Source organism: Fragaria vesca, linkage group LG2 (genome assembly GCF_000184155.1).
Source record: "Fragaria vesca subsp. vesca linkage group LG2, FraVesHawaii_1.0, whole genome shotgun sequence".
Taxonomy (NCBI): domain Eukaryota; kingdom Viridiplantae; phylum Streptophyta; class Magnoliopsida; order Rosales; family Rosaceae; genus Fragaria; species Fragaria vesca.
In genome coordinates, this window is record NC_020492.1 from 17,152,423 (window position 1) to 17,163,854 (window position 11,432).

Below are 11,432 nucleotides of genomic sequence, written 5' to 3' on the forward strand. Positions count from 1 at the left end.
TATTTCTATGCAAAGCAGCATGTAATGATCATTTTCTTCTGAATAGTACCTTAGGATGTGCGAGCAATACTTGAACAAGATCTTGCCACTGTGAAGATATGCATCCAGTAAGTAGATGTAAAGTGCACGCCACTAGTGCAGAATGCATCAGCGGTGCCATACCAAAATTATTACTTTTCTGCATCACGAAAGCAAGTCTCAGTAAAGGTAGCGAGAAAGGAGCATAAATAAAAGAAGCCAAACCTGTTCATAACCACTAAAAACAATGAGGATATAGAACACCAGGTCAAGCAGCTGTTCTGACACTTTTACATCATCGAGCAAAATCTGTAACCATAAATGATACAATGAAAAAACATAGTTCAGGAGAGAAATATGTCTCATTGTCATGTCCTAATATTGACAGAGTAAGTTTTGAACTGACAAAATTAATGGCATAATGGACTTCATTAAGTGTTCCATAAACAAGAGAATTGACTGCTATCATAGAATAAGACTTAGGCCGAGCTATGGACATTGTATTTATTGGCTTACATTAAAATTAAAGACTATGTCATCACAAATTTCAAACACCAAATAGAAATGCAATTTATAATTGAACAGACCAACATCAGATAAAACTCCAAATTTTTGCACAACATCATTATAATCAAGAAAGACCCTAGTACTCAAAATGGAAAAAATAGGGGAGAGAGTGAGAACATCTGTTTCCGTTTGTAGCCAGATCGACTAAAAAACTCTAGACAAGAAAAAGTTTAACATGACAAAAGACATCTTATAGAAAATCTATCGAATCTAATAAGTCACATGTAGTTAAGTCACCAAATCAAAGTTGACGGTTGTTTAAGCGAGTAGAAAACAAGAAAAAGAATTCAAAGAACCAAACAGAAAACACTAAATATAGACAGAACATGCAACAACATACCTGTTCAAGTTTGGGATTTCTAGGTGCTAGGTCGCACAAGGAGTGCAAGAGCCTAATGCCACATAATAAGTATCTGAATAGGGCTTCATCTTGTTCAGATGACATAAGCACTGCAATAAGGTGCAGAGGGAGAAAACTGGCAAGCTTTTCAACGTCAATCTGAAACACAAGACAACTTCAGAAACGTCACACCCATGAAAAGGAGATAACATAACAGCAATAGCAATATGATGATGACTGACCTTCAGGAGTGATTCCTTTTCAGTAACATACTGTATAGTAAAATTATCAGAGTCCTTCAATAATTTACCCAGTTCCTGAGAGCTAAGCCCGTGTAACTCCTTTACTGCAGAAACTAAGTCAATAACCTGCTTCATATAAACAACCTTGTATTAGTTCATGCTAACAAACTCAAGTCGAAAAAAGAGTCTAATTGGCCATCTTAATGAACAAAATCAACAAATGACCGAATAAAGGATAAAACGGAATCATTCATACAGGTAACGTTTAGTAGTTGAGATTCTTACTTGCAAAGCATTGCATGACGACGGCTCTTCCTTAACAGGTCCCATTCTACCAAACCAAAATCACCAATATGCACTGACATAATGCCGATAGAGATAAGAACATTCATTAAAATTACAGATAGCAAGTGAAGTTAAACGATGAGAAGCTCAATTATACACAAATTCATATCAATTAATATTTCTACTAAGAAAAAGAAAACTATCGGATAATTAGTGAAGTTTCAATCCTTTTCTTTGGAAATCAAAACAGTAAAATCATAATATTCAAGTTTACAATTAACAAAGTATAATGATCCGAAAATACTTATACTGCAACTGGAATGAGCAGAAAAGATCGAATCTTTATCAACAACCCACATCAGAAAACCCTAAGTTTTCATCAATCAAACTGAATTGAAACTCAAAAAGCGCTGCAAATGGTTTAACAGTCTCAGCTAAACGAAAACAAACACATGAATTCACAGAGAGCATGAAAGTGAAATCGACCGGAACTCATGAATACGACTAACGAAAGCTGATCTCGAGTATAAGGAACTCACCGGAGAAGTGTACCGGCGACGAGATTGGACTGCGAATCTTCAAGCTGGAAAATTGAGAAGAGAAAAATAGGAGAGAAGAGGGAAAGAATGGAGAGTTCGCGGGTGTTTTATATTTGGTTTGGGTGGGAGCCAAGGATTTGAGAATTGAAAGATTGAGAGGAATGAGAATGAGAGACAGAGAGTAGAATTTATCCTAGTGGTGTAGGCTGGTTTTGGTTATCTGATGTTTCTATTTGGCTTAGTACCCCTCTAATTTAGGCAGCTGGAGTGTGACTACTCTGACTCCACATTTGAATAAAAATACGGCATAGAATGGAAGCAAGGACACAAAAATTTGCACGAGTACAAGAATTTAGATCACCTTATCAATTAGTGTAGGGAGATTATCGGAACGCTGCCCCTCCAAGGCTCTAATTAGTGTATAAGAGTTTCACATCTAGACTATTACCAACTTAATCAAATTATGTGATTAGTTTTACTCTATGACAAAGCTTATCAGAAGAGCACAAAGAGTTTGGGTGTGTTTGAGTTTGGTGTTTTTGTTGGTTCTTGTCTTATTTAGGGATCATATTGTGGCTCAAAATAATATTGTCTTGTCGAAAATGCACTGAGACCTTTACTAATAACATCGATATTGTTCTCACCTAACCAATATGAGATGACGAGAGCTAAATCTTATCCTCAAAATGCTTTGCTCCGGTTTAAGGAATGCATGGTCATTGTCTGTCAGTGTATCTGGTCACTACAAATGTCATTTTATTTCTTACTATTTTTTATAGGACAATTTATTCAAATTTAATGTTTTCTTAATATAGTTTAAGACTTTCCTAAATAACACCGATATTGTTTTGACCTACCACTTAAAAATAACGAGTGCGAACTGTTATAGCAAAAGACTTTAATACAATTTAAGATATAATCTTACTACTCTTGACAAAAGCTTAGGATAGTCATAAGTGTTTCTTTTTGCCTTTTTGGTATCAAATTTAACGAAAATTTTTATAAGTGCATGTCTAAACACATCAAACCATGTTAACTCTTTTTCTATTATTCAGATTTTCGTATACTATAAATTTATTTTATAGTTTAACATGGTTTTCAACTATAAATAATCGAGTCGGAGCTTAGATTTTGTCCAGCTTGTAAATTCGGCAAACTCTGATCGGAATTAAATCTCCCTTTTCTGACGACACGTAATAGTGTAAATGATATTTCAAATGACACAATCGGAAAATATCTACCAATTTCTTTTCCAAAACGCTTCCGTAGGAAGGCGAGTCAGGCTTTTGAGGATTGAGGAATCTAGTGATAGAGGGTCGCCGCTGGCGGCCACCGGAGTGGTGAATGATGGGGCTATTTCGCCAAAGCACGATTGTGAATACCTTATACCGCGCGGGTGATTGACTCGTAAATATAATGAATGAAGCTAAGAAACAAACGGTTTCCATAAAATAAATTAAAATACCATGAAGTCCCGCTTCCACTCTTTGCTCTCTGCTCAGACTCAGAGACACCAACTCCTCCACTCACTCTCTACTAAACCCAAATGGAACTCCAAGACCAATGTCATCATCACCAACCCAACTCTCCTAATCCTGGAGTCTTGCACCACCATGCTCCAGTTGAAGCAAATCCAAGCCCAGATGACCTGCACCGCCCTCATCACCCACACCTTCCCCGTCAGCAGAGTCCTCGCCTTCTGCGCTCTCGCCGACGCCGGCGACATTCACTACGCTAATCTTATATTCACGCGCATTCAAAACCCCAACACTTATATGTGGAACACCATGATCAGAGGCTACTCCAAAGCTCAACTCCACGCCACTGCGTTCTCATATTTCTGCCGAATGGTCCTTCAACGCGTCGAAATGGACAGCCGGAGCTTTGTGTTTGCGCTCAAGGCTTCTGGGTTGGTGGGAGAGTCGGTGCATTGTGTGATTTGGAAGATGGGTTTTGGTTCTGACTTGGTTGTAAGAAATGGGTTGGTGCATTACTATGCTGAAAGTGGGTCTGTGAGTCATGCACGGAAGGTGTTTGATGAAAGTTCTGTAGGGGATGTTGTGACTTGGACGACTATGATTGATGGGTATGCGGGGCGGGGTTGTTTTAATGAGGCTGTGGAGTTGTTTGATGAGATGGTGTTGAGTGGGGTTGAGCCAAATGAGGTTACTTTGATTGCAGTGCTTTCGGCGTGTTCGAGTAAGGGGAATATTGGTATGGGGAGGAGTGTTTATGAGTATATGCGGAAGAAGAATGTGAGCTGTGGCTTGAATTTGCTTAATGCTTTGGTGGATATGTATGTGAAATGTGGTTGTTTGGCTGCGGCGAGAGAGGTTTTTGATGACATGAAAGTGAGGGATGTGTTTACTTGGACTAGTATGGTTAATGGTTATGCTAAATGCGGCGAGTTAGACGCTGCAAGGCGGTTTTTTGATGATATGCCTGAAAGAAATGTAGTGTCTTGGAGTGCGATGATTGCTGGTTTTGCTCAGAACAATCAACCTAATGAAGCGGTGAAGTTGTTTCATGACATGGTGGAGTCGGGTTTGGCTCCGGTAGAGAGTAGTTTAGTATCTGTGCTATCTGCTTGTGGTCAGTTAAGCTGCCTGGATTTGGGACGGTGGATTCACCAGTACTATGTGGATGGTATTCGTATTCAATTTAGTGTGATTTTGGGGAATGCATTGATAGACATGTATGCCAAGTGTGGGAGTCTAACTTCTGCTACAGAACTTTTCAATCAAATGTCAGAGAAAAATTTGGTTTCTTGGAATACCATGATTGCCGGATATGCTGCTCATGGCCATGCTGTGCAAGCTCTTACTCTATTTGACCAAATGAAAAGTACTGATATGAAGCCTGACCATATCACATTTTTGGCAGTCTTGTCTGCTTGCAGCCATGGCGGATTAGTTTCTGAAGGCAGAGAGCATTTTAAAAGCATGATTAGGGATTACGGAATAGAGCCCAAAGTGGAGACTTATTCTTGCATGATAGATTTACTTGGAAGAATTGGATTGCTGGAAGAAGCTTATGAGTTGATAAACAGAATGCCAATGGAACCAAATGTGTCTGCATGGGGCGCCCTTCTGAATTCATGTAAAATTCATGGGAATGTTGAGCTAGCTAAGCTTTCTGCTCAAAAGCTATTAGACTTGGATCCAGAAGATAGTGGAGCTTATGTGTTGCTGGCAAACTTATGTGGTATCAAGCAAAGATGGGTGGATGTAAGAAATGTCAGAAGCCTTATGAAAGAGAGGGGAGTGCAGAAGAATCCTGGGCATAGCTTGATAGAGGTACAGGGTCAGATTCATGAATTTTTGCTGCTGATAAATCCCACCCTCGATCAGAAGAGCTTTGTAGAGTTTTGAATGAAATTTATATGTTCTCCAAATCAGAGTTTTCTCTGCGAAAACAATTTGATGAACTTTTATGCATATGATGATATAAAACTTAACTATAAAGAGCGTAAAGATACGAAATTGTGAGTTTGTGACATTTTGTCATAGTTGCATCTTAACTCAAAAGTAAACACATTAGATGGTCTATCTGTTCTAGATCACATAACGTTTTCCTTGGTACTTTTTGACAGATAAACACTCGCAGGATCGTTTATGACACCCAAGAAATCATCTTTGATGGTACCAATGCAGAAAATTTGGGTGCACTCTACTTGAGTTCCAATTATCTTCAACCGCACTTCACTATCTCTCTGAATCTTAACCGATCCATCAGATGTGGTATAATTTGGCATATCTCCACATTGGAACTCCATATCATCCGGTATCAAATGGTTGGAAACGAAGATTTGAACCGGACCAGCCTCAGCGAAAAATCCCATCTTGTTCACCATTGTAACTACAGCTTCTAAGATCTCTCCTTTAAATGGTCTGCAAACAACACACTGGTATCTCACTGGGAATGAGACAAACCCCGTCCCATTAACAATCAGCCCTTTCCCAATGTTCTCTATTCCCGTAATTGCAACCACAAACCCATGCTGCTGGCTGCAAGTTCCTTTGTTGGCATCTTTGATGAGCTGCGTCACTAGATTCTCCTGGAGATTGCGACCGAAGTAGCGAGGATTAAGCTGTATGTTCCTCTCCATCACTATATGGAAAAACATTTTGTTCTTCAGTGATCACTTCACCAGAAGTTTAATGAAACAAATTAACCAAATGCGGAGAAGCCAAAAGCAAGTTAACAGAGACAAAAAGAGAGTCTATGAATTCATATAGTAGTAGGAAACAACACCCGGGGTCGGGTTTCCCTTTCCTTTCTGAACTAGGATTCTCCCTTTTGTGAAAATCCATCTTCTCCTATTATATTTAGAAGTAATATAAAAATCCATCTTCTGTGAAAAATCAGAAACTAGCTTGTTTTCCAAATCCAGACCGAGACGGTGATAATTAGAAGTAATCACTTTTTCTAGCAATCACAAGGGTAAATAGCACTGTGAAAATAATTGACACACCTAGTAGCACCTCCTGATTCAACCTAGAACTGTAAAAATGTTGCCAAGATCACATATCCTGAAAATCCACTTTCCCTTGGTACACATCTAACAATTGAGGTACTTGGCTGAGATATCTGTTCACAAACGTATCCAAGAAAATCTTCTCCGATATTGTAATCACAGAACCCAAACTCCAGTTCTCTTCTATCAATCCTTTCAAAACCAAAACTCTAAAAACTGAAAACCTCGGGATGATTCTCTTCTCCAAGCTGTAACACAAAACATAGGGATACTTGGCAACAGCTTGTGACTGCCGTCCCATCTTGTTCACCAAGAAATCCATTGTTCCCATTAATTTCTTCTCCGAAAAAAGCATACATTGTGGATACATCTTGAAGGCAGACATCACATGATCCTCGGACCAACCCCATCTCATATAAGCTTCTCGACATCGTTTCCATGTCGTCTCTTTCATAGATAATGCAGCAATAGCGTTTACAAAGTTAAATTTTTTAGGGTCAAATCCCATTTCTGAGACTTGATGCACAAGTTGACTGAACAATTCAGGCTTTCTCGCCATAATATCAGCATAAATCGTTATCAATCGGGCAATATACGACTGGGGCATGCCCAATTTCCTCACAAGCTCAACATTGGGTGTCACCTTGTTGGATAGATTTTCATTGAAAATAAAGGACTTGTGCTTCAAAAGATGAACGACGTTGTCATCAGAGAGGCCCAAGCTCTTGAGGAAGCTACAAGTGGGTATAATATGGTTTTCCAAGCTCCTCCTCAAGTTCCATGGGTTGTAGCTCAGTGATCTTGCAAGGTCCAGCTTTGAGATTCCTATGGAACACAAAAACTCGAGTTTTGGCAAAATGGTTTTCTTGGCATTGGCGACCAAAACAAGTGGGAATCTCCGGACAACCTCTGAGATCTGGGCATCTGAGAATTCATAGAGTTTCAAAAGCGCTAAAGCGGAGTTTGGTTTGTCTAAAGATCGAAGCTTTACCTTGTGGGATACTAGAGCAGCGGATTCTGGGGACAATCCACACGAGTTAACCAGGTAGGAGACTGTACATTCGGCTGGGAGACTCACTCTTGTAGAAAAGAGCCGCTTTTGAAGTGAAGCCAATCCCTGCGTTGGTTGCCCATTTGTGCAAAACACACGAGCGAATCTGAAGCATTTACTGAAGATGGAGTGGGGTGCCATACTCATTCTCACGGAGATTTTTCCCCAATTCCCAAACCCTTCTATGGAGAGAGATGAGTTGAAGACGGCGACAAACTATTCGTCGTTTTTTATGTTTTTAAATGGGGCTCCCCACTCCGTCTAGCCCGTTAAAAGCCCAATTCGTTTATGAGTGTTTTATTTTTATGTTTTTAAAATGGTAGAGCCCCGAATCCGTCTAACCCACCACGGCCCAGACCCCCTTGACGCGACCCATCTCCGTCTAGCCCGCTAAAAGCCCAATTTGCTTAATTTTTATTTTCGCTGAATGTCATTGAAAATTAATCCCAACAACAATAAACCTCGGTGTTACGCGTTTCAAAAACCCAGAACCCTAAAACCTCTCTGTCTCTCTTTCAGATTCACCGTCGAATACGACAAGGTTAGGACTCAAGACCAAGCTCTACCGCACGGTCACCGGGCAAAGAAAAAGGGTTAAGGCTTTTATCTGTAACACATAAAACCCCACGTTATTTTTCTGTAACACATAGATTGCTTTTATCTCTCTCCAGTTCTGCAAGGGGATAGTGATTTTGTATTTTTGTAGTTCACGCCTAACTGACCTACGCATTCAATAACCTTTTCACTCATTTTCGTAGTTTTAACTGATAGTAATGACCTTCTGAAAAAAAAAAATAGAAAAAAAAAATGATAGCAATGTCGACAGAATACTATGTTGCACAAAGCCTGCACTTTCAGAAACTTAATTCATAGGCACAAGGAAAAGATACAAGGCTCTTCCCATTATGTTCGAGTATACTATGAGTTCTTCAGGTGCTCACCATCAATACTTCCCACCTTTTATTTCTGAGTTTCCATTTCCCTCTACGTAACTACTTTTTCTCAGGTAGATGCTTTTGCCTTGATCCCAGATGATGAGGAATCCCTCCTCTCCAAGTCACGAGTTTTCTTCATCAACCTCCCTGAGTTAACACCAGTGCTGAAACATGTCTCCACTATCCTCGCTAGTAACTATCAATACCTAATTAACAACGAAACATAATTTGCCTCCTGCTAAAACGTTAAAAAGAAAATGAGTGACTCACTGAGTAGAATTTCCGACTAACAGCTTAAATCAAGCCAGATGCAGCAACTATAAGTTGATCTTTTGATCCAGCTTTCCATCTTTTACAGCACATAAAACCAATGAGCAATCTAGGGACATTAAGTGTTTTCCCCTATTCCACTGCATTAGGACCTAAAAAACAAACTTTTAGATCGAACTCAAGTTTTCCTCTTTCATCAACCCTTTCAAAAGCAAACTTATAATAACCAAATGATTCTCCTATCCAAGCTGAAACATGGAACAGGGGATATTTTGCAATTGTTTCTGAAAAAATGCTTTGCAACCTTTTTAGTACAACAGCCGACAGTGTCCATATACTACTAAAAGCTAATGATTAATAAGCCACAGAGATACAGCAACTATAATCTATAAAGTAATGATTCTTAATCCAGTTTTTCACATTTGTGACGACCATAAAGTGATAAACCCAATAAGAATGATCTAGGGAAATAATGCAGAATGTATTCAATTGCTACTGATCAAATATCTTCATTGTTCATGTAATTGAAGTAACATGACATGAAAATCAGAAACTCTTTTTCCAAATCCAGACTGTGGCAGTGACTGTTAGAAGTGATCATTTTTTTCTAGCAATCAAAAGAGTAAACAGCACTATGAGAATAATTGACAAACCTCATAGCACCTCCGGATTCAACACTCTGACACCCAAGAACAGTTAACATGTTGGCAAAGATCACACATCCTCATATTCCAGTTTCCCTTGGTACACATTCAACAATTGGGGTACTTGGTTGAGATATCTGTTCACAAAATTATTCAAGAAGTACTCATCTGAAGTCATAAAAACAGTAGCCAAACTCAACTTCTCCTTCTCCTCTTTGATCAGTCCTCTCAAAAGCAAAACTCTAACAACTGAACACCTAGGGATGATTCTCTTCTCCAAGCTGTAACAAAAAACATTGGGATATTTTGCAATCTTGTGTGAATGCCACCCCATCTTGTTCACTAAGAAATCCATTGTTTCCATTATTTTCTTGCGAGACTTGATCATGCACAGTGGACAAGATCTGAAGGCAGAAAGAATATGATTCTCAGACCAACCCCAACTCCTATAAGCCTCTTCACATTGCCTCCATGTCTTCTTATAATGTAATGCTTTCATGGCTTGCACAAAGTTGGACTTCCAAGGGTCAAATCCAAATTGTTGGACTTGACCCACAAGTTCCCTGAACACTTCAGGTTCTCTCATCACAATTTTAGTATGATATGTCACCATCTGGGCGATACAGGACTGGGGCATCCCCATTTCTCTCACAAACTCAACATTCGGTAATCCATTCTTGGATACCTTATCTATGAACATCGTGTTACGCTTCCAAATTTGGACGACCTTGACATCAGAGAGCACCACGCTTTTGAGCAATGTATGAAAGGGTATAATGCAGTTTTCCAAGCTTCGACGCAAGAGCCATGGGTGGTAGCTCAGTATTCTTGCAAGGTCCAACCTTGACATTCCCATGGAGCTTAAAAACTCGAGCTTTGGCAAAAGGGTTTTCTTCACATCCGCCAGCAGAAATTTTGGGCATTTCCGCACAAGAGTTGAGATTTGGGTATCTGAGAATTCATACTGTCTCAAAAGGGCTAAAACAGAGTCTGGTTTCTCTAAAGATGAAAGCTTTACCTTGTGGGATGCTTCAATGGCGGCTTCATGGGACAATCTACACGAGTGAACCAGGTAAGAGACTGCACAATCATCTTGGCCGGATGGGATTGCGGAGCTGCTCAAGGGTCTTGTACCAAATGGTTGCCCATCTCTGCAAAACAGTAGAGACAATCTGAGACTCTTACGGAAAATGGAGCGGCTTGCCATTCTGTTCTCTCTACTGATTTCAGAGCAACGAGATTTTCGCCAATTTCCAAACCCTTCTTTTAATTGAAAACTTGGGCCAAAACGGGTTGTTCTCTCCATTGGGGTTGGGGTGGCTCATGACATAGCAGAACGACGTCGTTTAATCTCCCTACGCCACCGCGCTTCACAACCAATGATGTACAACTTTTTTTTGGACGACAAAAATGTACGACTTAAGTTTTATTTTTCTTTTGAGTAATTTTAAATACACATCATAAATTTTTTAATACATTTTTTATTTAATACACTACACATTTAGTTTTTCATTTCAATATTATATTAAATACACATCCCAAACTACCTAAAATACCCTCAATATCTAAAATTAATAATAATCTGTTATTATTTTACTATTCACAACTCTCTTTACATATTTTCTTTTATTTTCTGTTAGATTTTTTTTTTATTCGGGTTAGAAATTTTTTCTTTGATATTTTTCTAATTTATAATAAAAAAAGTAATATTATATTCGAATTCCAAATCTCTAATATGACATCAATCGGCTAGAATTTGAAGAAAAAAATAAATATTGAACATAAAAAACCAATAGAAATACAATAGCATAAAAACTAGTTTTTAACCTGCAAGATAAAAACTAAAGTTGATAAAAAAAAACCAAATAAATCGGTAAATAGTACATGTGATTACGACAGTAATCGAAATTCAGGTGATGAATTTTAGAGAAGAGGTTTTTATTTCTTTTATTTTGATGCGTAGTAATAGTGGAGAATAGTTACGTCTTAGGGAAGAGGAAGTTTCTTTTTTTTTCTTTTTTTTCTTTTTTTCTTTTTTCCTAAAAATTGATGGATGTTATTGTA

At 38.7% G+C, this 11,432-nt stretch overlaps 3 protein-coding genes across 3 annotated transcripts in view; all 3 read right to left on the reverse strand.

Annotated features, from left to right (window-relative positions):
* LOC101306583 overlaps positions 1-2,182 on the reverse strand; it is a 40,463-nt gene extending 38,281 nt beyond the window's left edge. Inside the window, exons 1-6 of the mRNA XM_004290663.1 lie at positions 1,992-2,182; positions 1,453-1,525; positions 1,168-1,293; positions 926-1,084; positions 244-327; positions 50-178 (exon numbers count right to left, since the gene is read on the reverse strand). Of these exons, the coding sequence (XP_004290711.1) occupies positions 50-178; positions 244-327; positions 926-1,084; positions 1,168-1,293; positions 1,453-1,497 (543 nt within the window). The 5' untranslated portion in view covers positions 1,498-1,525; positions 1,992-2,182. The remainder of the gene's footprint in view (positions 1-49; positions 179-243; positions 328-925; positions 1,085-1,167; positions 1,294-1,452; positions 1,526-1,991) is intronic.
* Positions 2,183-6,514: 4,332 nt separating this feature from the next.
* LOC101296837 lies at positions 6,515-7,666 on the reverse strand. The gene has a single exon (XM_004292567.1). The coding sequence runs from the start codon at positions 7,664-7,666 to the stop codon at positions 6,515-6,517; it is 1,152 nt and encodes a 383-aa protein (XP_004292615.1).
* A 774-nt stretch (positions 7,667-8,440) lies between these two features.
* LOC101307074 lies at positions 8,441-10,620 on the reverse strand. Its single transcript, XM_004290664.1, has 2 exons — positions 9,378-10,620; positions 8,441-8,876 (listed from the first exon to the last, which is right to left on the reverse strand). The coding sequence occupies exon 1, from the start codon at positions 10,573-10,575 to the stop codon at positions 9,439-9,441; it is 1,137 nt and encodes a 378-aa protein (XP_004290712.1). The 5' UTR covers positions 10,576-10,620; the 3' UTR covers positions 8,441-8,876; positions 9,378-9,438.
* Between the last annotated feature and the right edge of the window lie 812 nt (positions 10,621-11,432).

Excerpts from the sequence above, each read along its gene's own strand:
- LOC101296837 (XM_004292567.1), bottom strand. The coding sequence starts at position 7,666 with ATGAGTATGGCACCCCACTCCATCTTCAGTAAATGCTTCAGATTCGCT.
- LOC101307074 (XM_004290664.1), bottom strand. The coding sequence starts at position 10,575 with ATGGCAAGCCGCTCCATTTTCCGTAAGAGTCTCAGATTGTCTCTACTG.